The 23,339-nt window shown below is 53.0% G+C and overlaps 6 protein-coding genes across 7 annotated transcripts; 1 reads left to right on the forward strand and 5 right to left on the reverse strand.

Moving 5' to 3' along the window:
- Positions 1-872: 872 nt before the first annotated feature.
- Positions 873-4,744, reverse strand: PV07_10862 (uncharacterized protein; the record flags this gene model as incomplete). Its single annotated transcript, XM_016398232.1, has 5 exons — positions 873-1,970; positions 2,028-2,549; positions 3,479-3,718; positions 3,774-4,542; positions 4,623-4,744. 5 exons carry the CDS (start codon positions 4,742-4,744, stop codon positions 873-875), a joined length of 2,751 nt encoding a protein of 916 aa, XP_016242794.1.
- Positions 4,745-8,921: 4,177 nt separating this feature from the next.
- On the reverse strand, positions 8,922-10,028 carry PV07_10863 (uncharacterized protein; the record flags this gene model as incomplete). Its single annotated transcript, XM_016398233.1, has 3 exons — positions 8,922-9,272; positions 9,316-9,685; positions 9,757-10,028. The coding sequence occupies 3 exons, from the start codon at positions 10,026-10,028 to the stop codon at positions 8,922-8,924; spliced, it is 993 nt and encodes a 330-aa protein (XP_016242795.1).
- A 2,461-nt stretch (positions 10,029-12,489) lies between these two features.
- PV07_10864 (uncharacterized protein) lies at positions 12,490-14,615 on the forward strand (the record flags this gene model as incomplete). Its single annotated transcript, XM_016398234.1, has 1 exon — positions 12,490-14,615. The coding sequence occupies one exon, from the start codon at positions 12,490-12,492 to the stop codon at positions 14,551-14,553; it is 2,064 nt and encodes a 687-aa protein (XP_016242796.1). The 3' UTR covers positions 14,554-14,615.
- Positions 14,610-15,660, reverse strand: PV07_10865 (uncharacterized protein). The gene is made up of 2 exons (XM_016398235.1): positions 15,546-15,660; positions 14,610-15,463 (listed from the first exon to the last, which is right to left on the reverse strand). Exons 1-2 carry the CDS (start codon positions 15,592-15,594, stop codon positions 14,703-14,705), a joined length of 810 nt encoding a protein of 269 aa, XP_016242797.1. The 5' UTR covers positions 15,595-15,660; the 3' UTR covers positions 14,610-14,702.
- A 152-nt stretch (positions 15,661-15,812) lies between these two features.
- Positions 15,813-20,450, reverse strand: PV07_10866. 2 transcript variants are annotated; one of them, XM_016398237.1, is made up of 3 exons: positions 18,332-20,450; positions 16,546-18,280; positions 15,813-16,489 (listed from the first exon to the last, which is right to left on the reverse strand). In XM_016398237.1, exons 1-3 carry the CDS (start codon positions 20,033-20,035, stop codon positions 16,464-16,466), a joined length of 3,465 nt encoding a protein of 1,154 aa, XP_016242799.1. In that variant the 5' UTR covers positions 20,036-20,450; the 3' UTR covers positions 15,813-16,463. The 2 variants fall into 2 exon arrangements, with proteins under 2 accessions (XP_016242799.1, XP_016242798.1); XM_016398236.1 differs by having other exon boundaries at positions 16,546-20,450.
- Positions 20,451-20,548: 98 nt separating this feature from the next.
- Positions 20,549-22,274, reverse strand: PV07_10867 (uncharacterized protein). The gene is made up of 2 exons (XM_016398238.1): positions 22,109-22,274; positions 20,549-22,056 (listed from the first exon to the last, which is right to left on the reverse strand). Exons 1-2 carry the CDS (start codon positions 22,220-22,222, stop codon positions 20,743-20,745), a joined length of 1,428 nt encoding a protein of 475 aa, XP_016242800.1. The 5' UTR covers positions 22,223-22,274; the 3' UTR covers positions 20,549-20,742.
- Positions 22,275-23,339: the final 1,065 nt, after the last annotated feature.

Raw genomic sequence — 23,339 nt, forward strand, 5'->3', positions numbered from 1 at the left:
CTTCTGCCTAACGACCTGGTACCGAGACCTTCGTATATACTCCTCAAGTTAAACTCCTTTCTGCCTGAGGGATTTTTCCGTCGCCTTCATTTCCATTCCCTACACGGACCGTTGCTCTGAAAATATTGCATCATGTACGGAGAAGAGGCCAAAGGTATTCGAGTGCAGAGGAGCTGTTCGAATGGACGTAACCAGCTGACATCGCCTGCTGAAGTTTGCCCACCGTACGAAACTCCATCATCTGCAGGCAGCTACACCTCACCCGTGATGTAAGTACCGGTATCTTGATGAATTCGGGTTCTCTTCTCATCTCAGTGGCAAGGCATTATCATGCTCCAGCTCCACCAGTCAGGGTGGTATGTGCAAGCGAGCACTGCTCTGCTCCACCTTTCTATCCGGCTCCCACTGCAATCCACGACCTCGGCCACGTTGAAGCGTTGGTTGACTGTCCGTATTGTGGTATAAGAGGGAAGACCAAGACAAGTCTGAGTAGTGGGAATATGAACCAGTCGGTACTTCAACCCAAACCTGTGGACTGGTGCTGACATTTTCTGGGGACAGCGCATGGGCCGGATGCTTATTCCTTACCACCGTCGTGTTCACATTTGCCCCTTACATGTGCAGCAGCCTCAAGAATGTCGAGCATCGGTGCAGAAGCTGCGGGAAGCGGCTGGCAGTCTGGCATCGGAGTGGACATACAGTACCCAAGTAGATCGTGCAGACCAAGGCAGGCTACACTGCGCGTGAAACTACTTGCTGGAGGTCTTGAAGGGGAGGCGATATCGAGGATCGTGCTCGCGTTGTTTGCGAATTCCTTGATTGGATTTTTGCAGGATGATCAATGCAGAAGAGATTTCGCAGACCCCATCTCATTAAATGTCTGAATTGAAGAATGACTCCCAGTCTTGATCCAGGTCCGGCATAATATCAAGCGAACAAGACACTTGGGGAAATTCATCCTGTGTCTGAAACAAGTCTGAGTCAAAGCTATACATACCTTCATAAGCGATAGTTGAGGATTGGCAATTCAGAACAGCGTCGGGAACATTGATGAAAGAGTTTGAAAGACTGGCCGGATAGTCTGGGAGGGTGCTCTGCTGACTCGAAGTCTGTAGGCTGCTAGACTTCAAGTGGCGTTCCGAAGCCACGTAAAGAGTTCCAAAATAAGGTATTGAGATTTTTGAAGGGACTGTAGAGCGCAATGAGTCGTCCACATGGACCAGCGAAAGCAGAGTTGCCAATGTTTTATGACATTCGCGTGAAAGATGATTGATCTTGTTTGCAGCCACTCTCTGCAACACCCCCATAGTCTCGTTGGCCAACTCGACATCAACGGTCCTCGGAGGGGCTCCGGAGTCACAGAACGACCCAATAACCAGGATGACTGCACCCATGAAACCCACAAAGTCGACTGACTGGCAATCGAAGATGGGTTGGCTGTTAAATTGAGATCGTAAAGACAGATAACGTCTCAACAAATCTCTTGCTGATTCGACCGCTGTCAGCCTGCTGTTCACGTAGAGATGGGATGTCGGCGACTTCAAGAGATATGGTAAATGCAAGTATATCCTGGTAAGGAAGTATTGCGTCTGACATATGAGCCTCTCTCGTAACTCATTCATGTCATCCGATTGAGAATTTGCCGGAATCTGGTGATCCCACCAATGTATTGGTTTTGTGCTAGCAAGGGAAGTGAGCTCGTCATCGATATCGAGGATCTCGGAGAATTTGGGTCCTTTGCGACTCTGAACTTGGTCAATCACACGGCCTGTGAGCATGCCTAAGCGGATCGCAAAGGGTAAGGTTGCGTGGCCAACTTCGCTTGTCTTGTCTGCATATGTGATGATGAAAGAATCGTCCGAGATAGCATATGGTAAGCCAAGCAGGACGGACAAGAATCGATCACCTAGATAGAGTGTCCACCATGCTGCACTTCGTCTAGGGGAGCTCGAATAATTGCGGTGGAGGTTCTGCGACAAGTCAGTAACGCCCAGTAACGTCATTCGAGGGCGTGGAGAGTAGACAACCATAATCTGAGCCAGTGAAATGCCGTGACGGTTGCATAGAAAAGCGCGGCGGGGTTGACCAACGTCGAGATACACTTTTGCATGGAAGACGGTCAGAAGGAGACCTTCCACGTTGCTCGCGAATCGTTCGCCAGCAAGTACGAGACGATCCACAAGCGGAAGAAATTGTGAAGCCTCGGCGGCATTGTGACGGCCATAGGATGAGACAAGAAACCCGAGTTCTACGGGAGTACCCATCGTGTAGACTCGTTCCAGAAACTCCAGCAGGGTCTCGTGAGAGGAATCTGTTCCGAAAGTCTTGATATGCCAGAAGTCCCACCATTTTGTGTCTCCAGAAAAACATGATTTCAATTCATTATAGGGTGGCAAGGCAGCTCTGAGTTGCTCACAAACGTGAGAAACTTCTCCGCGAGCCAAACTTGGAGTTGGAAACTGAAGGTCTTTTCCGTCAGCATGGGGATTGAGATTCTCGACATGCTGGTCCGATCCACTCGTGCTTGTGATCGGTTGAGTTGAAAGAAGCTATTCGGAATCAGCCAGAATCCTTCTCCACATGGGTTACATCAGAAAAGAGTCTTGTTATCTCGTACTTGTGACGCCTCCAGTGCTGCAACCAATGGAGCTCGACGGGTGAGCTCGGAGGGGTCATCCTCTGAGCTTCGAGCTGTCCCTTCATCAGGACCAGTAACGATAGACGCAGTGGCTCGAGAAACAGGTCTCTTCTCTCCAGAAAGGGATTGCACTAGACGTTCCAAGGTGGCCACTCTTTCTCTTAGAGTCTTTCTCTCCTCATTTGAGTCATCAGTACCACGTGGCTTCGGGACAACGCACGGAATGCCGCGAGCACGACAACGGGTGCATTCACTGATCGAGTCCGAACTGTATACGCAACGGACTTTTCTCCGCCTACCTGTAGAGAATCAGACAGAAATCTCACCAGATGTCACGCCGTAGGAGAAAAGTGATCAACTTGTTCCGAGCGGCGGTGAAACGGGAGCACCTTACACTCAGAGCAAGTCCCCGACCCCTCGCGCAGTCTCTTTGACACTCTTGACACGTCGGATGTTTGAGGCATGCCGTGGAAGAGGCTATGTGTAACACTCTGCCATGCTGAGAGGATGCATAAGAGGACGGGCAATGAGAAGGGTAGCAGGAGAGACTAGGTGAAGAGCCAAGGTACGCCAAGTAGTCGGACTTCAAGGAATCGAGTTTAAATCCGTCTAACGACGTCATCCGCCACAGCCTTCCAACCCCGTCCCAGCCTCGCGAGGCTTCCTGCAACCAACGAGCCAGTCCTCCTTCTTCGGTTTCGAGTAGGGAGCCTCACTCTCTCTTCCAAAACGGGTCCTGTGCTTCAAGAAATGGCCTAGATTTGAATGGGAATATGTTAGTCCCAGTCTGTTTTGTATCGCTGCTTTCTGCTGCATTTCCGATCGACGACGGGGACATACCTTTAGTTCCTCTACGCCCTCAAACGCCCCCCACCACAGCTCCAGCTTTGTCGGTCGTGTCGGCCCAACATGCTTGTCACCCTTGCCTGACAGAAACGCGTGAGGATAACCCAGATTCGCCGGAACTGCTTCTTCGATTTCTCGGATGTCGTCTTCCGAGAGCTGGATGCTCAAATTGTCGATGTTGGCTTGAAGGTGTTCGATCTTCCGGCCCCCCACGATCGGGAATACGTACGGCGCCTAGTCAGAGTCAACAGGCACTCGCTATGTCCCGACCACGACACGAGCTGCCTACCTTTAGGGTGACATATCTCAAAGCGATGCCAACTGCGTTTGTTCCCTTCCTCTTGGCGACTCGTTCCAAGGCTTCGGTGGCACGCTCATATGCGTCCAGTCCCTTTCCAGAGAGGTCATATTCTGGCCTTCCTCCCTTTTGTGCCTTCTCAGCCTTGCTTTTGAACTTTCCAGCGCCCATTGACTCCCACACTGTGATCGCCATTCCCTCGGCCTGACACATAGGGACTATGTCTCGCTCGATGTCTCGGGCCACAACGTTCCACAAACCCTCGTAGACCACGAACGGAGTCAAGCAGTGTTGCCGGGCATAATCATTTGCCTTGACGACCAACCACGCTGGCCAATTGGAGATTCCCAGATACAGGACTTTACCCTGTTTGACAACGTCATCAAGAGATCTCATTAGCTCCGGGATGCTGGTCACTCCGTCCCAGGCGTGCACATAAAGGATGTCGACATAGTCCGTCTTCAGTCGCTTGAGACTCTCTGCCAGCGACAGGCGGAGACTCTTTCTATTCGCGCCACCGAAGTTGGATGTGATACTTCCTTCCGGCATCTGCTCGGGGAGTTTGTAGGGCAGCGTGAACTTGGTGGCGATGATCATCTGCTCTCTGACTCCGCGGTCAGCCATCCAGTCCCCAACCCACTCTTCTGACTGCCCCGCCATGTAGAAGTTGGCAGTGTCAATAAAGTTACCACCCGCGGCATGAAATTTATCAAGGATTGTGTAGCTGCTCTCCTTGTTGCACTCCCCCATCTCCGGGCCCCTATTCCTCAGTCAGCTATCCAGAGCAAGGTGGGCTGGCAGACGAGTTTCAATTGTGGATGGACGCCTTCAGTTACTGACCATATTTCACCGAAGCCCATAGCACCGAGGCAGAGAGGAGAGACGAGGATGGACGCATTGGGACAAAGGAGACGGTGGTGACCGAGCTTGGTGCGTGGCGGTGGTACAGGTTGGGGAGGCATTGTGTGAATTGCAGTGTCTGGACAAGCGGGAGACTGTGAAGCAGAGGATAATAGAAGTTTGGGAATACCTCTCCTCCAAACAGACAAAGGCCATCATTTATGATCCTTATTCTCTATTCTTTGCGCATAGAAGCGGCCCGAAGCCTCCTGTTGTATTCCATTTCCATTGCATTGCCAGATCTCAAGATGCGGGCCGCTTTTGTCCCGCTTCCACGCCAAGGACAAAATGCGCGTCAGCTCAACTTCTCAGAAGCAGGACAGACCCTACGAGGGCGGTTCATTTCACTCTTCAGATTATTTTCGCACATTTTGTTCACCAGTCAAAAGGTGCAACGCATGTAGTGCAGCTAGACGTTTGGAACCCTCCGATAACTTTGAGGAGGTCGCGTGTCGTTGATGATTATGCTTCCTTGTTGATCATTGCCGGAACAGAGCACCGATCACACCCAAGTAGTCGTTTGCAAAGGGGAAGGCTATAAGCATGCTTAGGTTGAGTTGGGATTAATCAAACAAGTCAATACCTGCATCAGAAACAATCAGGTCTATTGAGGCCCCCAGGATCAAAAGCCGTTGGCAGCTCCAGGGACCAGTGGAATGGTTGTACTGGTACTGAATGCGATCAGAGCTCCCCAGTTTGGTTCATGGACTGGCATGGAGACTGATCCTGTCACGATATCCTGGACAGTCAGATCATTCATGATTTCCGCCCGGCTAGTGGATCCCGCGAGTTCTTCAGAGGAGGTCGAATATATTGGGTCCGAAGTGTCCTTGGGGCTGTCCCCAGGCACATTCGATCCGTTCTGTTCAGTTGGCGCATTAGCAGCCAGAGGATGGAGCACTTAGCGACCACGTCCTTGCACATGTCATAAGCCTTCTTCACTAGCTTAGGGGGGCGGGCGATGTCTCGGCTGCGAATGTTTGCCACTTTGGGTTGAACTCTGCGTTGCCGAATCCGGCAGGCCAAGTCCGACGTCTTCGTATCTCTCCTCTTCATCTCTCACTCCTGGGAAACGCACCCTCCCTCTCGCATGTAACACTGCGTTTGACGACGCTCCATGGCGTTTTCCTTCCTAGCTGGAGCAACCAGACTCGAGATGATACCTCGGTGACTAGACACTGTCAAAGCATGCCCCGTCGAGTATCATGTGTGACTTGTCGTTCACGCAAGGTCCGTCATGGCCGCAATACCCATTGACAAGTGCGAATCTAGCTGAAGTGGCCTTCCTGCCAGGCTAAATGCGACCGTCTTCTTCCCCGTTGCTCCACCTGCTCCAAGTTGGACCGCCTATGTTTGGCCCCGGGAAGGAAATCTGATCTTGTATGGCTGCGTCCACGAGTCGACAAATGGTCGGATCGTGGACTTAGAGCGAGCACTGGGCGGCATGCTTTGCTGTCGGGTGAGTGAAGGCTGGAATCGAGTCCTCTATCCCAGTCTCAAGCTACTACTAATACAATGCTACACCAGAGGACGAGTGCTCCCGGCACATCGCACGGATCGTTGCATCTACCAACAATGATTCAATCGAAACAATCCTGAATCGCATTGATGGAGAAAAGGATTGTGTCACCACTTCCACCCTGAGCCATGGGCCCTTTGGGGGTGTTTAGACTGAGAGTTCTGATAATAATGCCGCACGGGGTCAATTCGTGAGGCAGGGCAAGGCTTTAAACATTCCCACTGTCGATGGATCAACAAGCATAGAGATGGATCAGACGCTTTGGCCCTTGCAGGAGCCATGGATTGAAGCACCTTGTGATGCCGACCCTTGGAGAGGGAATTCACCCATTATCCGTGAGGACGACGCTCAGTTACACCGGGATGAAGACCACGAGCCATCGTTACACGCCGCCTATGATGAAATTCTAGCTTCTGCCACCACTGGAGCAAATTCGCTCGCGAGATCGATCATATCAATGCCAATCTCAAGCGTTCTCGACACATCCGACCTCGACTTTTACACCATTCGAATTCTGCTGGACCGCTATCAGCATACCCTGATACCATGTTTCCTTCCACTGAAAAAATCTGAACCCTCTCCGTGGGAGATTTTGCATATACCCAAGGTTCACCAGATATTGGGGGAGATCATGGTACAGGGCGACGCGGGCAATTCAAGAGTGAGTTTGTTCTTCGCTGTCCTCTGCGCGGGTGCCTTTCATCTCGACGTCCAGGCCCGTATCTCCGGCGCCACGAATTCCCAATGGCCTTCGCTTGGGGAACTCTTCCGACGACGGGCCAAGACCCGACTGAGGTTGTCTTTGAAGGACCTGTGGTCAGGAAGATCGAAAGAAGACATTACGGACGTTATGCTTGCGTTGACGAGCATGTTCACTGTCCGTGTAAGCCTCTCTGCGGTCCCCGAGGACAGAGGCTGGCTTGCTAACCTGGTAATCCACATCACAGGTGGTCAGCGGCGAAATGACAGATATCTCCATATACCTGCGGCAAATTAGCTTGCTAAAGGCCGTTTACTGGACGAAGCTGAGTACTGTTCCTGCGAGCCTGGTCATGGTAGAGAACATCTTTCTATACATAGAAACCTTGCAAGACACCGTTGGTATCTTTGGTCGGCGGAGGGTTCTTGAGCAGCAACTCCCCGAACATACACGAAGAACTGTCATGCCTGCACAAGTCGACCCGAACGCCAGCCATGAGAATAACGGATTGCAAAACCAACCTGAAGCAATGAGGCATTCAGATTCCCTCGAAAGCCCCCCTTCTGTGCCAGGATCCCCCGCTCAAGACAATCGAGAGCTGATCTTTGAACAAATCTTCTCAATCCCAGCGTCGCTGTTTCAGCTGATATCGAGGACCAGCGCCCTCGTCCACGAGCTTCAGGAACTCGAAGTCGATCTTGTACCCCGTGCTCATGCGTGTGCTCATGAGCAAATCGTCCGCAAAATCAGTCAGCTCGAGAAGGAAATTTGGGACTGGAAGAAGCCCCCGTCCAGCGAGCAAAACTATACTGACAATGATCAAGTGTTTGGTGTGCTCGTGAACACGGTCGATGCGACAGCCGCCCTGACCACCAGAGAATCATCGCCCTTGTCCCCCTTGCATCATTTCATGGATGCAATGCACTCAGCCTTGTTGATCCATTTCTACCGGAGCGTACGAAGGTTGGATTCTCTGATGGTACAGCATCTGGTGGACCAGACGGTCGAGTCCTTACTATATTGCAAGGAAGCAAGACGAAGATTCCATGATCCATCATCAAACGTCTGTTGGCCACTCTTTATTGCCGGTTGTGAGGCTATTGATCCTGGGACCCGAAAGGTTGTGGCCGACCACCTTGACGAAGAAACACTAAGGACTGGCATGCGGATGTACGAAGTTGCAGCTCGGGCGATGAGGGAGGTTTGGGCTTCTCGAGACGAGCGGAATGATCGCAGTCTCCACTGGTCGACAGTGTTGAAGGAGAAGAATATGCTAGTTGGGCTGACACTTAGCTAGCCTTGACGTAGCTTTTTATTTGATAAATCATGTAAATTGAACAAACTACGTTCAACATTACAAAGAAAGCACAACCCAGCACGGTTACGACTGTAAGTCAACGACTGATGGCAGCGTCTTTCATTGCCGGAAGTCAGAAAAGATGTTCGTATACTGTGAGGTATGAGGGCCAACATCATGATGCTGAAACTGACCCAAAAGCTCACCATCCCAAACAATCTCTGCTACCGCGGACGTGATTGAGAACTGTGTTGTTGATAGGCCTGACCCTGGGACGTTTACATGTCTTATGCTGTCATGCTTTCAACCCAATGGGCGTCTAGCGTGGCAAGCTCCATGAAGGATAACTAGATTTTTAATTTCACACATTAGCTGTTAAGGCTACAGGGCACTCGTGCGATGTCTGGAATGTTTATCTACAATGCAAATCGGCCTAGACGTGTGGACTCGAGAAGGAAGGTCAACGCCGAAAGTCGCGCGCAATTGACTTCCTCTCGTGGTTAGGGACAACTTTCGCTATCGCATTCCCTTACCAAAGTCAGGGCCGAATTTAGTTCCTTTGTCCAGCATTTCCCATGACATGACTTCTCAGTGGAACTCGTTGTAGAGTATTACTCTCGAGCGGTAAACTTTGCCCAGCCAAAGTCTGGATACTATGAACAGCCAAGTCAAGATACCTCAGTTTCCATGGAACTATCTGTTTATCAAGGCAGCAGGGAGCGTCTAATCATCCTCAACCAGCTCCTTGATCATCGAGTCAATATAAGCCCTCTGCTCCTTCAGAAATTCCTTGACGCCCGCAGTGTCAAAATCCAGATGAGCCTGATGACGCTGGCGGATTCTCCTCAACTGATCTCGCACACGCTCTTCGATGTTTTCCAAGCGATACTCGGTATATTGCTTATAGAGCTCTGGAAGATGGCAGATTGGGCGGAATCCCACCAGGACTAATTCGTCTTTGAGAAGAGGAGACTTGGATCGAAACGAAGTCACCATCGTGATTCGCTCAGCGCCTCCTCGAGCCTTGAGAGCTTGGTGCTCAATATATCGCCCTTGCATCATGACAGCAGATCCCTGTGCACCAGTCAGCCTCACGACCAATTTGGAAAAAGTGAACTCGGTAGTCGTGATCACTTGCCTGAGTCGGGCCGCGCACTTTGAGCACTTGGCCGGTCCCGGTTCTGACGACAGTCTCTCCCCCTACCATGCACTGGCAGTCCGAGAGCATGGTGACACAGACGTACGGGACACTGTCGAAGTGCCATGCAAAGGCAGATTCATCGACAATGTCCTCTGCGTGTGCCCCGTTTCCATTTAGTACGCCGTTCACCGTGCAAGTTGCTCCCGGGGTATAGCGTCGATCGACCGAGACATTGGTGTGACCAACCTCGTATTCAAAGACGGGAACCACCTCGATTCCGGCCAGCTTTGACATTATAGCCAGCACTTCCGGACTGTACCAGGCGTCGTGGATGAATGGTGCTGCACTGATAAAAGCCTCAGTGAACTGAAGTGCCAATTCAAACGTGGTGAAAGTAGGTGGGAGCACAACTATTACCTTGGTGGAAATCCCTTCACCATGTCCGATGCAAAATCTGATGAGACATGATGATCTTGTAACACGACCGGACTGAATATTTCTGCTCGCATCTGCCTGATTGCCTCCTCCGTGAACAGGCTGAATGGAGATGTGAGAGCTAGAGGCGAGACACCCGCTCCCTCAAGTCCAATGTCTTTCATGGTAAAAACTTGCTCTGGGTTGATAAAGTTCAGGTGCTTCTTCGGGTTAAGCGGACATGTTCGACTTTCTGCGCCTCCTCTACTAGCCATTGAGGCAAAGGATGGCTCGCCTTGGTCCTCTTCTTCTGCAGCGGACCTGTGACCTGTGGAGGACGTAGTGTAGCTGGAGTCACTGCCATTGTGGGGGACGAAAAGGAATCACAAACAACCCGGACAGTGGCCAAGTCAATCAGGTGAAAAAGATATTGAATAGTTGCAAAGGAAGAGTGCTGAAGTAAATTGGTCCACATCTGTGCCTCTCTCCCTTTCAAGAAATTCGAGGGTGATATTCTTTATACATTATTGGTGTGAAGGACTAGATGTTCGTCCTGTTATCAGAGGATGATCGATAAACCGATAGAAGTCGAAATCCATTACATAGAATAACCCCCAGGAATGGTAAGTCAACTCCGAAGTCTTAGAGTGGGACCCCTCCACCGGGGCCGCATCCTGCGGCATGGTCTTCTCTTCGATATACGCTTGGGTCTCCTAGAGGCATGATAATCTACCCATCATGTGGACAGATAGCACGAAAGCCACAGTTTGGCTGGGTTTGCTGACTCGACCGTATACTTCGTGCCACCCCCGGCCAATGACCTCTCAGATATTGCTCATTGCGGTATCTTTGCACGGACCGTGTGAGCAACGTACACCCACTCTCAGCCGAATTTGCAGAAATCGCATGCACGCTGATCAGCCTTCAGCTATTTATTCATAGTGCGCGACCACCCGTCAAAGTATCTGATGTTCGTCTCTTCTTTCGGTTCAATGGAAATTGCCACTCTTTTGTAGAAGTGTAACAACATGGCGTTCGACGTCGTCGTTGTGGGCGCAGGTCCGCGTGCTGCCTGGATCAACGATGAACTACAACGTCGCATAACCTCGCATGCCAGGCGGTTCGGTCTCAAGACTTACCAGTATTGTAATTAGACGCGTCTAAGTATTTGACAATGTTTCTCTGTACGCATTGTGAGAATGTAGTATCGAAGCCAGCATATAAAGGGACATACGTGAGAGACACTGGAAAGAACTTTGATTTCACGCCGTAGAAAGACCTCCTCTTTCGACATCGCAAAGTCGGACTTGTTGATGACTGCCTGACTCGGGAATGCTTGCGAAGCACAATCCCTTTAGAGAAACTACTCGATGGACACCCCCGAATGTCCACAGTGGAGGCCCGCTTGGCAAGGCTGAGGGAAGAGCTCACCGGTAAATCCTGCTTGAGGTTAATAGGATTAGGGTATGCTCTGGCTTATTTCAGCACAAGCCTACACGCCGAGGCAACCCACCGGGACAAAACTCCAGGAACATCGTGGGAGACACGAACGAAAACGCCTGAAATGCTTGCATGAACCTATCTGGAGAGCGACCAGCACCCGGCTATCTGAGGGCACGGAGGTGCCAAGGCGCTAACATACCTTGAGGTAGGCGCGCCCACAAGCAAGGCACCACGATGAATTACTCGCACCTGCAAAGTATTCATCTGTCAGCAAGATAACCCATGCTTCGCAGCAATCCAGCTTTTGTCAATCAAGACAGTCTCCTAGGGGCAATGCTCAAGTTATCTCCAAGCAGCTCTTACTGCTTAGGCAGCGAAGCAAGATGATTGCCGACAACGAGGCTGACGAGGCTGGCAAGGCCGGCTCCACGAGTCAGGGGTGCTTCGTACTCGCAGACGTTATGAGCCTCCTCATGGGACGTCTTCCGGGATAAATTAAAAGTTTCGATAATAATATGGTTTACGAGTATTGGCCGTCAGTTACGAGGCCTCGCTTAATTCGTCCCCGTTTGCCAAACATGGCACCCACATGGCCAGTGGAGCTCCAAAGGGGCCGGATTTGGACGAGTCTAATTTCCACCCTTTGGCTAGAACAAACTTTCAATCTTCTATCTATCACCCCTACACGGCAAGTACAGCAGTCGTACGAGTGCCTACCTACTGGTCACGTTTCGATTATGCATGTTTCGCCAGGATGCCGATTGGCAACGCGATAGTTTTGAGCTTTCTGCTTGCTGATTCAGTGCCACGATAACGGTGAGATCCAGATGTCTTCCCGTTACGGCCGGCCAGAACCAAGTCATATTCCCTGCGTACGGGTGTCGGCGTAGCTCAAGACACTGGGCCTAGAAGGTGGGTACCAGCAAAATCCAGAACCGTGGCGTAGCTGACAATTACCAAGGGCCGTGGTGCGCCATCTAGATCGAGCCTTTTGGTCCAGCAGAAGATGCAAAGTCCAGTCGGAAAGCCTCTCCGCTGCCCAAAAACAAGCCTCCCGCAGCGACATGTCTTGCTATGGCTGCCTTGATGTCTAATAGTCAACCGACAGAGTTTCTACTGTGATTGATATGACCACGCGGCACTGGGCTGGCGTCGGGAGTGCCGACACGCGAGCGATGGAGACGTATTTTCAGCAGCTCAGTATAAAATCCAAAGATCCGCCACCAAAGGGTGAATTCTGCCTTCTTGTGGCTTCGCTTCCAACCGCGCACTTGTAACAACGATCACCAAACCATGGATCAAGCGGCAAACCTCACAAGTGGCACAGGAGCGACTCTCGCCGCAGTCCTTCAGCATTGGCAGCACAAGGCAGCGCCTCGAAAGGCAGGAGTTGAACCTCTACCAGACGAGCCGAAAAGAACATACAAAGGCACCAAGGTCGACATCACCGAATTGCAGCCTTCTACACCCAGAACACCCAACAAGACCTTCTCGGAACCCCCGATACGAGAATGGCCCCACGAACCAGTTCCCATCACAAACGAACCCATTGTCGAGCGGTGTTTGGATGCAGTCGATGTGATATTATGTCTACTGCCTTGTGTCCTCATCATGAAAGCCGGACTCTGTGTCCTAGCTTCCGAGGTTGACAAGACGCATGTAGGGCCCTCGATCGACAAGACCAGCCAGCTGACGCTCCGCCTGATCGAATTCAACAGCCAGCTCACCACCATATTTACAATCATCTTCATCGTTATTGTCTCCACGACAGTGCGGCGGTACGCCCTGTGGAAGGCAGAAAAGGGGGCCACGCTGGGGGAGATCGAGCAACTGCACGCATCCATCAGCTTAACAGCGACCCTCAAGGCCATATGGTCGCTGCGGAGATTCACCTTGACCGGCGTGTCATTAGTCTTTCTCTGGTCTTGGTACTACGTGGGATCGCAGGCCGCGACGAGGGAGTACTCGTACCGCGATTCGGCCAGCTTTGGGACTCAATCGGTTGCATTTCTCAGTTCACATGCGGTATCTCCATTCCAAGGCGACCAGATCGACATCGACAAGGTCTCACCTGTTAAATTGACCGACATGACCGCGCGATATCACTTGTACAGTTCGTTTACGGCGGGGACCCAGAAGACCAACGTTCAAGGAGCCAGGGAAGTACAAGGAGCAGACATCTACGGAGCCACTCTGACTCCGTGGTACGGCCCTGCCCGCGACAGTTCTTCGCTCGAATTCGACCGTCATGGATGGCTGGAGATTCCACACATGTCCGACCAGCCCGTCATGTCGTCGATCGGGACGTCATTGTACTGGATGAACCAGACGGCTGGGGCGAATGCCTGGACACCGCAGAAGATGGTGGGCTCTTTCACCTACCAAGTGTCCAACTTCCAAGCGAACTGCACGGCGCCATTCCTGTCCATCAAGGCCAAGCCAAAGGGGTCGCTGCCCGCGGTGTCCACCACGATGAACATGACCGCCATGCCGTCGGACGCGACCAAACCCCGCGAATTGTATTTCTGGAACTGGGTCAACGACACTCACAGCCTGACGTCTACCTGTGAGATGACCAATGTGACCGTCCAGATCGAGGCCATCTGCACAGCAGCGACCTGCAAGCCCACGCGCATGAAGCACATCAGCTCCTCGCCCCGAACACTGCTCGATTCCGACGTCTTTGCCATGCCCTTTATCAATTCGCTGCTCCTGGCGTGCGGCATGCCGCAGCGCGAGGGCGACTACTCGACATTCGACAGCGACAACGGCCTCGTCGACCTCAAGAACGACCTCAGCCAAGACGACCTCAACACTCCCGCCCTGCTCGAAAAGGCTAGCGCGGCCGCCCAATTCCCACTGTCAATGGCCATCACGCGATACATGAACACGTACTTTACGTCGTCGCAGATGTTGCGCTACGAGAGCAATTTCCAGGACGATCTGGCCGTCAATGGCTCCCTGGCGCTGAACAACAACTCGGACTTTAGTTTCCTGAGCATGGACGGCGCCGTCTACAACCCGCAATACTCCCTGTCGTGGCCGTGGCTGGTCATGGACATGGTCTCCAACGTCGTCCTCCTCGCTGCGGGGCTGGGCGCGCTGTGGCTTAGGAAGCACACCCTGGCACCCGACATCTTCGGGTTCGTGAGCAGCTTAACGCGAGACAACCCGCACCTGCATCTGCCCGAGGGAGGGAGCACGCTTTCGGGCATTGAGCGCAGCAGGAGGATGAAGATGGTCAAGGTCAAGATCGCGGACGTGGGAGAGAACTCGAGTGTGGGAAGAGTCGGCCTGACGCAGGTCGATGGACTGGAGGACGCGAAGGACTTGGAAAAGGGGAGGACGTACTACTAATGAAAACTCCCCAGGGAAACTTGTTTGGCAGGCAAATGAAGACATATTAATCATAATGACACACGACCTTTTGTTTTTCATGACATTATCTATTCCGTCCCATGCCGCTGGTGCTGGCACTCGGCTGCTCATCTCCCCCCTAAGGGCTATCATCGAATCGTAAATCCCCCATCAATCCTGACGTCCGCCCCGTTGATCATGCCACTCTCATCGCGACAAAGGTACTCAATCGCGCTGGCCACCTCGTCCGGGACCGCGAACCGGCCCGTGGGGATCTCAGCCAAGTGCTTCGCCTTCTTGTCTTCGTCTGCCCACGCCTTTGCAGCCAACGGAGTCCACGTCACCGTCGGCGAGACCGTGTTGGCGGTAATGCCCTTGGATCCCCACTCAGAGGCCATGCAGCGGGTCAGTCCCAGCAATCCGGCCTTGGAGGCGCAGTAGGCGCCGTGCCCATCGAGCGCGACATGCGCGGCTTGTGATGCGATGCTGACGATGCGCCCGGCGGGTGGAGTTCCGTCGAATCGCGCGGCTCGGGATTGATAGAGGTGGAAGAAAGCATTGCTGCAATTGAACGGCCCCAAGAGGTTCGGTAGGAAGTTGCTCATCGCTTCCTCCGCCGACGTCTCCTCGAGGGGCTGGACGGAGACATAGCCCGCCGCGTTGACCAGTATACTCGGGAAAGGCTGGAACGCCGAAGGATCTGCGAGTTTCCCGTCCTTGCCTAAGATCTCTTTGACCGAGGCTTCTGAGGTGATGTCGCATTCAAATGTCCACACCCTTTCCGGGTGCTCAGAACCAAATACCCGGTTCAAGGTGTCGACCACGCGGTCTCGTTCAAATGGAGCGTACAGAAGGGCGACGCCGGCCCCCCGCGCATGGAGACGATGAGCGACTGATGAACCGAGTCCGCCTGTGGCCGAATGAGCAGGATATCGCAATGATTGGGAGGGAGAGGCAGGGATGATCCTGGGCTGGGAAGGAAGCAAACTCACCGATGCCGCCAGCTATGATCGCTAGGCGTCCTTGATATGCGGAATCCATGTTGGGAAGAGGTTGCACAAGGTCCAGATCAGAGGAATTCTAGTCGTGCGAGAGGTCTTTTTATATTAATATCCCGCTGCCAATACCCCATCAGGAGGAGAGATGCAACTCCATGACCCCGCACAAACTACGACAGTAATACAGCCTGATATCACGTTGTCCATGTGCCGTGACATGGCTACTTAGGTACATACCTTCCTACATGGGTATTATATAGATGGGTCAAGAAGACTGCGGAATTGAGAAGGCGTTACAACTAACTACAGACCAAGTTCCTAAGTAGATAGCATTCTCGACCGTGTATTGTCCTCCCTATATCACCAAACACTACAGGGAGACATCAACTAGAGGCTCACAGAACAAAAAGGCGCCAGAGTTGATCTCGTGTCATTAGATCCGGCGCCAAAATATATATACCTAATATCTGCAGCTTCCAGACTCTGCGCGCTCGGGAAACATGACTCTTCTTCCTTATGGATAAACTCCTGTATGGCTCGCTATGGAATCTCTCAATCGCAACAAAACATCGTCTCGGATGATCTCCACCATTACCGTTCCTGCGACCACGAATCCCCCCTTGCTGTGAAGATTACACAAGGTCTCGGCCAAGCCGCGGAGGTATCATTCACGCCTCGATCGAACCTTCGTTGCCCTCGATAAGCCACTGTATCCTTGGAGCAGGCCCAAGCAGCAGGTTGGCTGTACAGTGGGTAACTGTTCGGGGTTTCCTTGATCGAGAATCCTCCAACGGCGTGATTGGGCAGGGCTAACGGGGGTAGCTCCAATAACAGTCCGATATTCACGTGGCAGTCTTAAAGCTCCTTGTGGTGGTCAGGAAAGCCATAAGCACACTTGGTTGCGGATTTGAATCAGAAGCCGAACGGATTTTGTGCAGCTAGATTCTTGTCAGTATCCTTTTATGTGATCGTAGCCCGTCAAATGGAAACATACTCGCATTGGCAAGGTTTGCTCTTCTCCCTGTCGGTTGAGGAGTCAACTTCTTAGCCTCAGGAACTCCAAATTTCACAGGAGGAGCGGGGCCAGTCTTTTGTGGCTGTAGAGGTGCAATCGTTGGGAGTTGAGGAAGAGGTGGCAGCGGTGGCACTGGCGGTGTTTGGAAGCCCCCGAATCCATTCTGCTGCGGCACTTGTCCGAAGCCAGTGGCTTGTGATTGCAGAGGTTGCTGGAAGGCAGTTTGTTGAGGTTGAAGAGGTGCTGGCTGGGGGAATCCTCCCTGGGTTTGAACCCCTGGACCAAATCCATTGATCTGAGGTTGAGGGGGAGGAGACACAAACCCAGTCCTTTGCGGTTGAAGGGCTGGTGGAAGAACCGTGTTGATGCCGCCTGGCGGTGGGCTTTGCTGGAATGGTATACCTGTAGGTTGGGGCTGGAAGGGCGGTCGTGGATCCGCAAAGGGACTTCCAGCTGCATTCCCATTTATGTATGGCTGCTGTTGGAACTGGCCAAATTGCTGTGGCTGCTGGAAGCCTGTAGCTTGCGGAGCCAGTCCAAATTGTCCAACACCTTGGTTTGGTTGAATAAAGCCAGTAGCCTGAGGCTGCAACTGCAGCTGTTGGAATTGCTGCTGCAAGCGTTGCTGGGATAGATCGTTCAAGCTCTGCCCTGGGGGAGCTTGCAGAGCTGATGCTCGTGGAATACCTGTCAGTTGCGGTTGCAATGGTTGCAGACCAAACTGGTTTTGTTGAGGATTTTGAGGAGCCGAAGTCGGGCGAGGAGGAGGCGGGAGCAGCCCAGCACCGGTAAAGCTCTGCTGTGGTGCCAGAGGTCGCTGTCTGGGAATGTTTAATTGCTGCTGAGGTTGGAACGCAGTAACTTGAGCCTGCAGTTGTGGAGGTGGTTGGTTCAGTTGCGAGAAGAAAGCAGGATTGGCACCGGTTTGTTGGGGTTGCTGTACAGGTGGAGCAGGCTGCGGCTGAGGTTGTGGTGGTGGCTGTTGAACCGGCGCAGGAGCGGGCGCAGGAGTAGGCTGAAGAGGAGCCGGCAGCGGTCCGTCGAGCAGAGAAGACAAGTCCTTCGTTGCCCCCGTTGGAGGTTTGGGCCCCGGTGATGGGGTGGCAGCAGCAGCAGGAGCAGGAGCCGGGGCTGTTTGTGAGGCGGCGGGTGGGTGGCTAGGGGCCTTGACAGTCCAAGCATCGTCGTCGAAACCGCCCGTAATGGGCTCCCTCGGAGGCGCCTGAGTAAGAGGCGTTGCTCTTGCGTCCGAAGGTTGCCTCTTCTCCTCCTCCTTCGGCGCAAAGGCATCTGCGTCGACAACATCGCTTGTCGACCGGGTTGCCTCCGGTCTACCTCTGCGTGTGTTGTTATGTAAAGTGCCACCTGGGCCCGAGAAGAGGCCACCCTGTGCCGTTTCTCCATTGATACCGTTCGTCGTCGGAGCTCGGGTTCGTGCGAATTTCTGATCCAAAAACTTCATCACTTTCAATATATCGCCCTCCTTCAAACCCAAAGTCCGCAGAGTTTCGGGTGTGATGTCAGGGAGGACACTTTCATCCATCGAATCCCGAATCATGGCCTGAGCATATCGGTCGCAATGGTGAGGATGGACACCCGCCGTGACGAAGAAATCAAACCAATCGTAGTCGGGGACTTTTCCCTGCTCTGTTGCCCTGGCTCCGACGCTGGCTCCGCTTCGAGCGTTTGGTTGCTCTTGATTTCGATGTCTCATCTTAATCAAATCAGCCACTGGAATGTGCTCCTCGATCGGTTCGTGTATTACCTGCTCAACGTACTCAAGGTCCTCAGGTGACATCTTCGTTACAGGAACGGCGATCTTGACACCATTGACCTTGTGCAAATGGATCTTGCCATCCGTCACTCGCAAGAATTCCGCTTCAACTTTGAATGTTCCCGAGTGGTCCGTCCATGTTCTGACCTTCTCAGGGTCTGGCTTCGACCGACTCTTTTTCCGCTCATCCTTCTCTCTCCGATCTCGTCGGCGTGGTTGCTCATCGGCGAGGCTGCTGCCGCGCTGGGGGATTTCACTGCGAGATCTTGCGAGCTCCGCTTCTTGTCGGGCCCTGTCAACTCGGGCCGCCTCCCTTGCCAGCCGTTCTTCTTCAAGTCGATTTTGATCAACCACGGACAAACCAGCATTGGTGCCAGATCGCGAAGGCGGCTCGATCGTTGTAAACCCTGTGACCTCAATGTAGCTGCTTGGTACAACACCTTCTTTGCCATTCTTCAGGCGTCTGACATTCCACCATTCTTCAGATTTGGAGTCGTCCAGAATGATAACCTCGTCGCCTATGCCGACTGTGACTTCGTCGTCACCCTGGGCCGGAAAATCGTAGAGGACCTTTCCCTTCTTGTGTGTGGCCCCCCCGCTGGCAGCAGTCATGACTTCCCGGAGACCTTCGGCCCTCTGAGCACCTTTAATTTCCCCCAGCGCAGACACAATCTCTTCTGCAGTATCCTTTGCACCTGCGTGCAGGTCCAGGCTTTTACTCGGCTTGACGAACTCAATGAAAACGTGTTTGCCTTCGATTGAATAATGTGTCATCTTATCTGCAGTCCATTCCTGTGAAGGTCCGTCTCTCGACTTTTCGGGAGCGAGCATGATCGTGCCCGTCGCGATATTGATGCCTAACGTTGTCGGCATTTTCCTCCTCCTTCCCATGGCTGAGACCATTTCACTGATGTTGTACAGGTGAAACCCGCCAGCGGATCGGATCGCAGCGTCTTCATCCTCCGGCTGTGGGATGGCTCGATTATAGGGAGGAGAAGGCAGTGGACCTTGAGATACTTCGTGTGATGTAGGTCGTCGTGGGAGGGCTGGTGCAGGCTCTTCTTCGTCCGAGGCGTCTGGAGTAAACTGTTGACGTTGGATAGCAGGTGGCGGAGACGGTATTGTTCGAGCAGCGGTTGGGGAAGTGGGAGCTCCGCCTCCCAAGACGCGGGCCAAATTTGCGGCAGGACTGTGCACAGATCGAGCCGGGGAGACCGGACTTGCGGGCGTCTCTGGCTCAGCTGCCAGCGGATTCGAGTATCCTCTTGACCGCACAGATGGCGACCGCGGAGGGGGAGCGGGTGTAGCAGAGGCCGAGCTTAATATCTCAATGTAGTTGGCTGGCGCAAAGCCGAAATCATCACCGACACCAACCAAGGTCCAGTCCGGGTCGGAGGTATCATAGACGTTCAGCACAGCATCCTCCGCGAAGGAAACTTCCTCGTCGGTCTGGCGAGTATAGTCATAGAGAGCTTTGGCAGTATGGGCGGGCTTTGCCTCTTCGACATAGTTGTTTGGAATCAAGCCTTCGGGTTCGTCGTCATCATCACCGGCAGCTTTTTTCTTTGCCTTCCACCAGTCATCGTCGGTGCTCTTCTCTAGAATATATAACAGTTCCCCTTCCTTGATCTCTAACTCGCCACTGCTCTGCGGGTGGTAGTCGTAGATGGCGGTGCATATCGCAACGAAGCCCATACTGGGGACTGAGGCGGAATCGATGGGCAGAGAGCAGCAGCAGTTGTCAGATGGACTGGGTGAAGGTATATGCCATCAATGTGAAGTCGGACGAGTCGGAGAGAATGGAAGGAAAACGAGGTAGCGCAATTTGGAGGTTTCACCTCGACGGCTAAGCGAACAGTAAGATGGCCTGCTAGCGGGCGAGGACGAGTGAGGGTGAGGACGAGGGCGACAGTGGCGCTACGCGGTTTGAAGCCGAGGGCTTTTTGACGAGTGGCTGAATGCGGCTCTGGAGGTCGTCAATGTACAAGAACTATCACGCTCACAAAGACAAATAGTGGAACAAGCGGATGGGATGGCAGGATCAGAAGTCACAAGTTGAGTTGCTCGGGGTGCTCGAGGTGTGCTCGCAGTTTGAGCCAGTTCCAGGAACCTCCCCGGCGCAACTGGATGCCAAGAAGGGGCCTGCGAGTTGCGTCTCCCGTCACCACCACCATCACCACCGTCTCCGCCATCATCCACCGGCACCGGCACCCAAAAATGCTTACATCAACATGCATGAAGATACAGGATCTCCACGTATCACGACTACCGTGCTTAGAAGTTGTATTCTGACCCGGGTGCCGTGCACCTCTCAAGCCACGTCGGACTTGCGCATGCACGTTGGCCATATCAAGGCATTCAGGCGAGCATCATTGACCTATCCGTACTACAAGTCATATGGCTTAGGCCTCTCCAGCATATTCTTCCTGGCTGCCAATACCTTCTTCGTTCTCTGTTGATGGAGGCTTGCTCTCTTCCTGCTCGTCACTCTCTTCGTCATCATCTGTGGCCACCACGCCTCTGAGTTGAATGTGCCCATTCACATCGTCTAAACGCTCAATCTTCCAGTCCTTGGTGCCGGCTAACTTCTGCAGCTCTTTGCGAAAGGCATCAATATCCTCTGGGCTCAGATCAAGCTTCTCGAGCTCCGCCTTGGACATGCCAGAGATCTGTCCCTTCTTCTGCATGATGACCGTCTCGGCCTTCTCGTCTTTGGTCAGGACAATCCGCCCTCTCTCGAGCCTCTTGCCCTCGCGACCTACGAGTCTCATGGCACCCACTTCGATATTGCCCAGCATGATCTGTTGAGGCTGCCCTTGGCCCAGCGCTTGGCGAGAGCCTTCCTCTTCGTGACGCGCTTCCCACGCCTCCACGTCATCTTCGGAGATGATCTCCCGGCAAGTGACGAGATGAGCGCGACTTTCCTTTGGCGGCTGGAATGCGACATCGTTGCAAAGCCGTGGCGTGTAGATGATCATGAGATAGGCGCAGGTAGCCGTCTCCTTGATCCAGCCAATTCGGTCGGTCAACTGCGGGTTGCAGTGGAATTGTACCTCGATCTTGCGGTCATTGCCCGTGAGATCGCATGGCGTCCCTCCCTCCAGCCGCTGCACCAGGTAGTTGGTCTCGGCTTTTGACCTTACTTCGGTAGAGAGTGCCTTATCGGAGCCAGGTTGTGGCTTCGAATCTCCCTGTTTCGGAGTTTCAAACTTGCCCAAGACGTAGGTTGGAGTGGTAGGGTCTTCTTGCGGTGGCCATATCCTGCCATTCGTGCCCGGGGGGAGGGCATGAAATTGGGTTACCTGAGCGTTATAGCAGAAGGAATAGGTCCACCAGCCCGTAGAGTAATATAGGCATTGGTTCGACGCCATCCCTTGTAGAAGCTGTGAAGCTCTTGCGACGGCTTGGTCCAACTCTTTTTCGCGATCGGCCGCAGTCGGCTCGGGGGTCGTCCGATTGTCGATGATCTCTTTCGCTTCGGGGATGAAGCACAGGTGCGGGTACCCATGCAAGAGGAGGCGCTCATAAGAGCCCGATTGCGTCGGATCTTCTGGGACCGACTCGCTGTCCGTCTCCGGGTTAAGGCTCGCGGAGAGATCCTTCAATTGTGTCTGCGATGACCGTGGAGCATCAGAAGCGGCTTCCCTCCGCCGCCGGTCTAAAAGATCCGCGGCATCTGTGTCGAGAATGTATGATTTTGCGAATTCAATGCTATACTATGCCATTGTCAGCGTTGGACCATTACCCAGCGGAAGAGCTATAGAATACTTGGGGGAACGCAAACAGATCGTCGTTGACGCTAAAGGTCGTTTCGCTTGCCCGACAGACGCACAGCACCAAGCAAAGCACCAAACAAGCCCGAAGACCAAGATAACTCCTCATCACGATTCAAGTCGCCCAGTTACATGACTGGTGGTTAGGCAGTGGTTCCGGCTCAATTCGCCAGGAAAACAACACGTCGCTGCAAGTGCACGGCACGGAAGCGATGGTGACATGCGCCAAGGTGAGTAAAAACAGCGGGCAGATCACCCCGGATCGGGTCGAGGGTGATGCCGCCCTATGCTTACCGCCAGCTCGCGCGAGCAGGTGTGAGAGATTACACGTGTCTCACCTGTCGTAGGGGCTAAAAGATGTTAGCTATAATTGGCCTTTCCGGGCCACCTGTCACGAGGGGTATCGAGCGCTCTGTATTTCCGATAATAAAGCAAGCGTCTTGGAAATAGCGCCCCGAAAGGGACAATTCTACCCTCTTAAGCGAAAGGGTAATATAGATATATTGCGAAGGAGCCAGCCTCGCTGCTTTCGCCCGCCAAGGTCCTCCACTGCGTCCCGAGCGCCGTCGCCCTCCCCCTCCTTCCATTCTATCGACCCTCTCCCTAACGCATTAAACACTGACATCTTTTGGTCACAACTGTCGTTCTTTTGATAGCTTGAGAACGAGACTGTTCCTGATACGTTCTGTACGAGGGCACATAGAGTCAGATAGTCTGTCAGGTTGTCAAATTGACAAAGACATGCTTGACACGTGGTTGAAGCTTGAGGCGCGGCGCTTCGATTTCCTCGAAGCCTGGGAACAGAAATGTGTTCGTGGCACTCTCAATCTCTTCCCACAATCCACCGGGAATTTGTCATGTCGCAGGGGTGTAAGAGGCATGAACACGGCCAAGACGAGGGAATTCGACACCTAGCTCTCCCCTCTTTAGAGGCTGATGCCGCCCTGTGCTCACTGCTCTCACGAGTGGTCGCCTCACCAGTCGAGCTTGGCATGGCAGCCTCGCAACTGATAAAGAGACATTCAGCTTCTTTCGAGCAGATCTCAACTTCCAGAGCGCCCTCACGGCGTGCTCTAGTGCGGACATACTACGATATCTGACGTTTGCGTACAATCTTGCACATGGAACAAGTGACCTCCGAGATTCTTCATGCTATCTGAGGGCGTAAGGCTGAGACAGCTCATGGGTAGGAGCAACAACAGCACATCGATATTTCCGTCCCAAGA

Source organism: Cladophialophora immunda (genome assembly GCF_000835495.1).
Source record: "Cladophialophora immunda strain CBS 83496 unplaced genomic scaffold supercont1.7, whole genome shotgun sequence".
Taxonomy (NCBI): Eukaryota; Fungi; Ascomycota; class Eurotiomycetes; order Chaetothyriales; family Herpotrichiellaceae; genus Cladophialophora; species Cladophialophora immunda.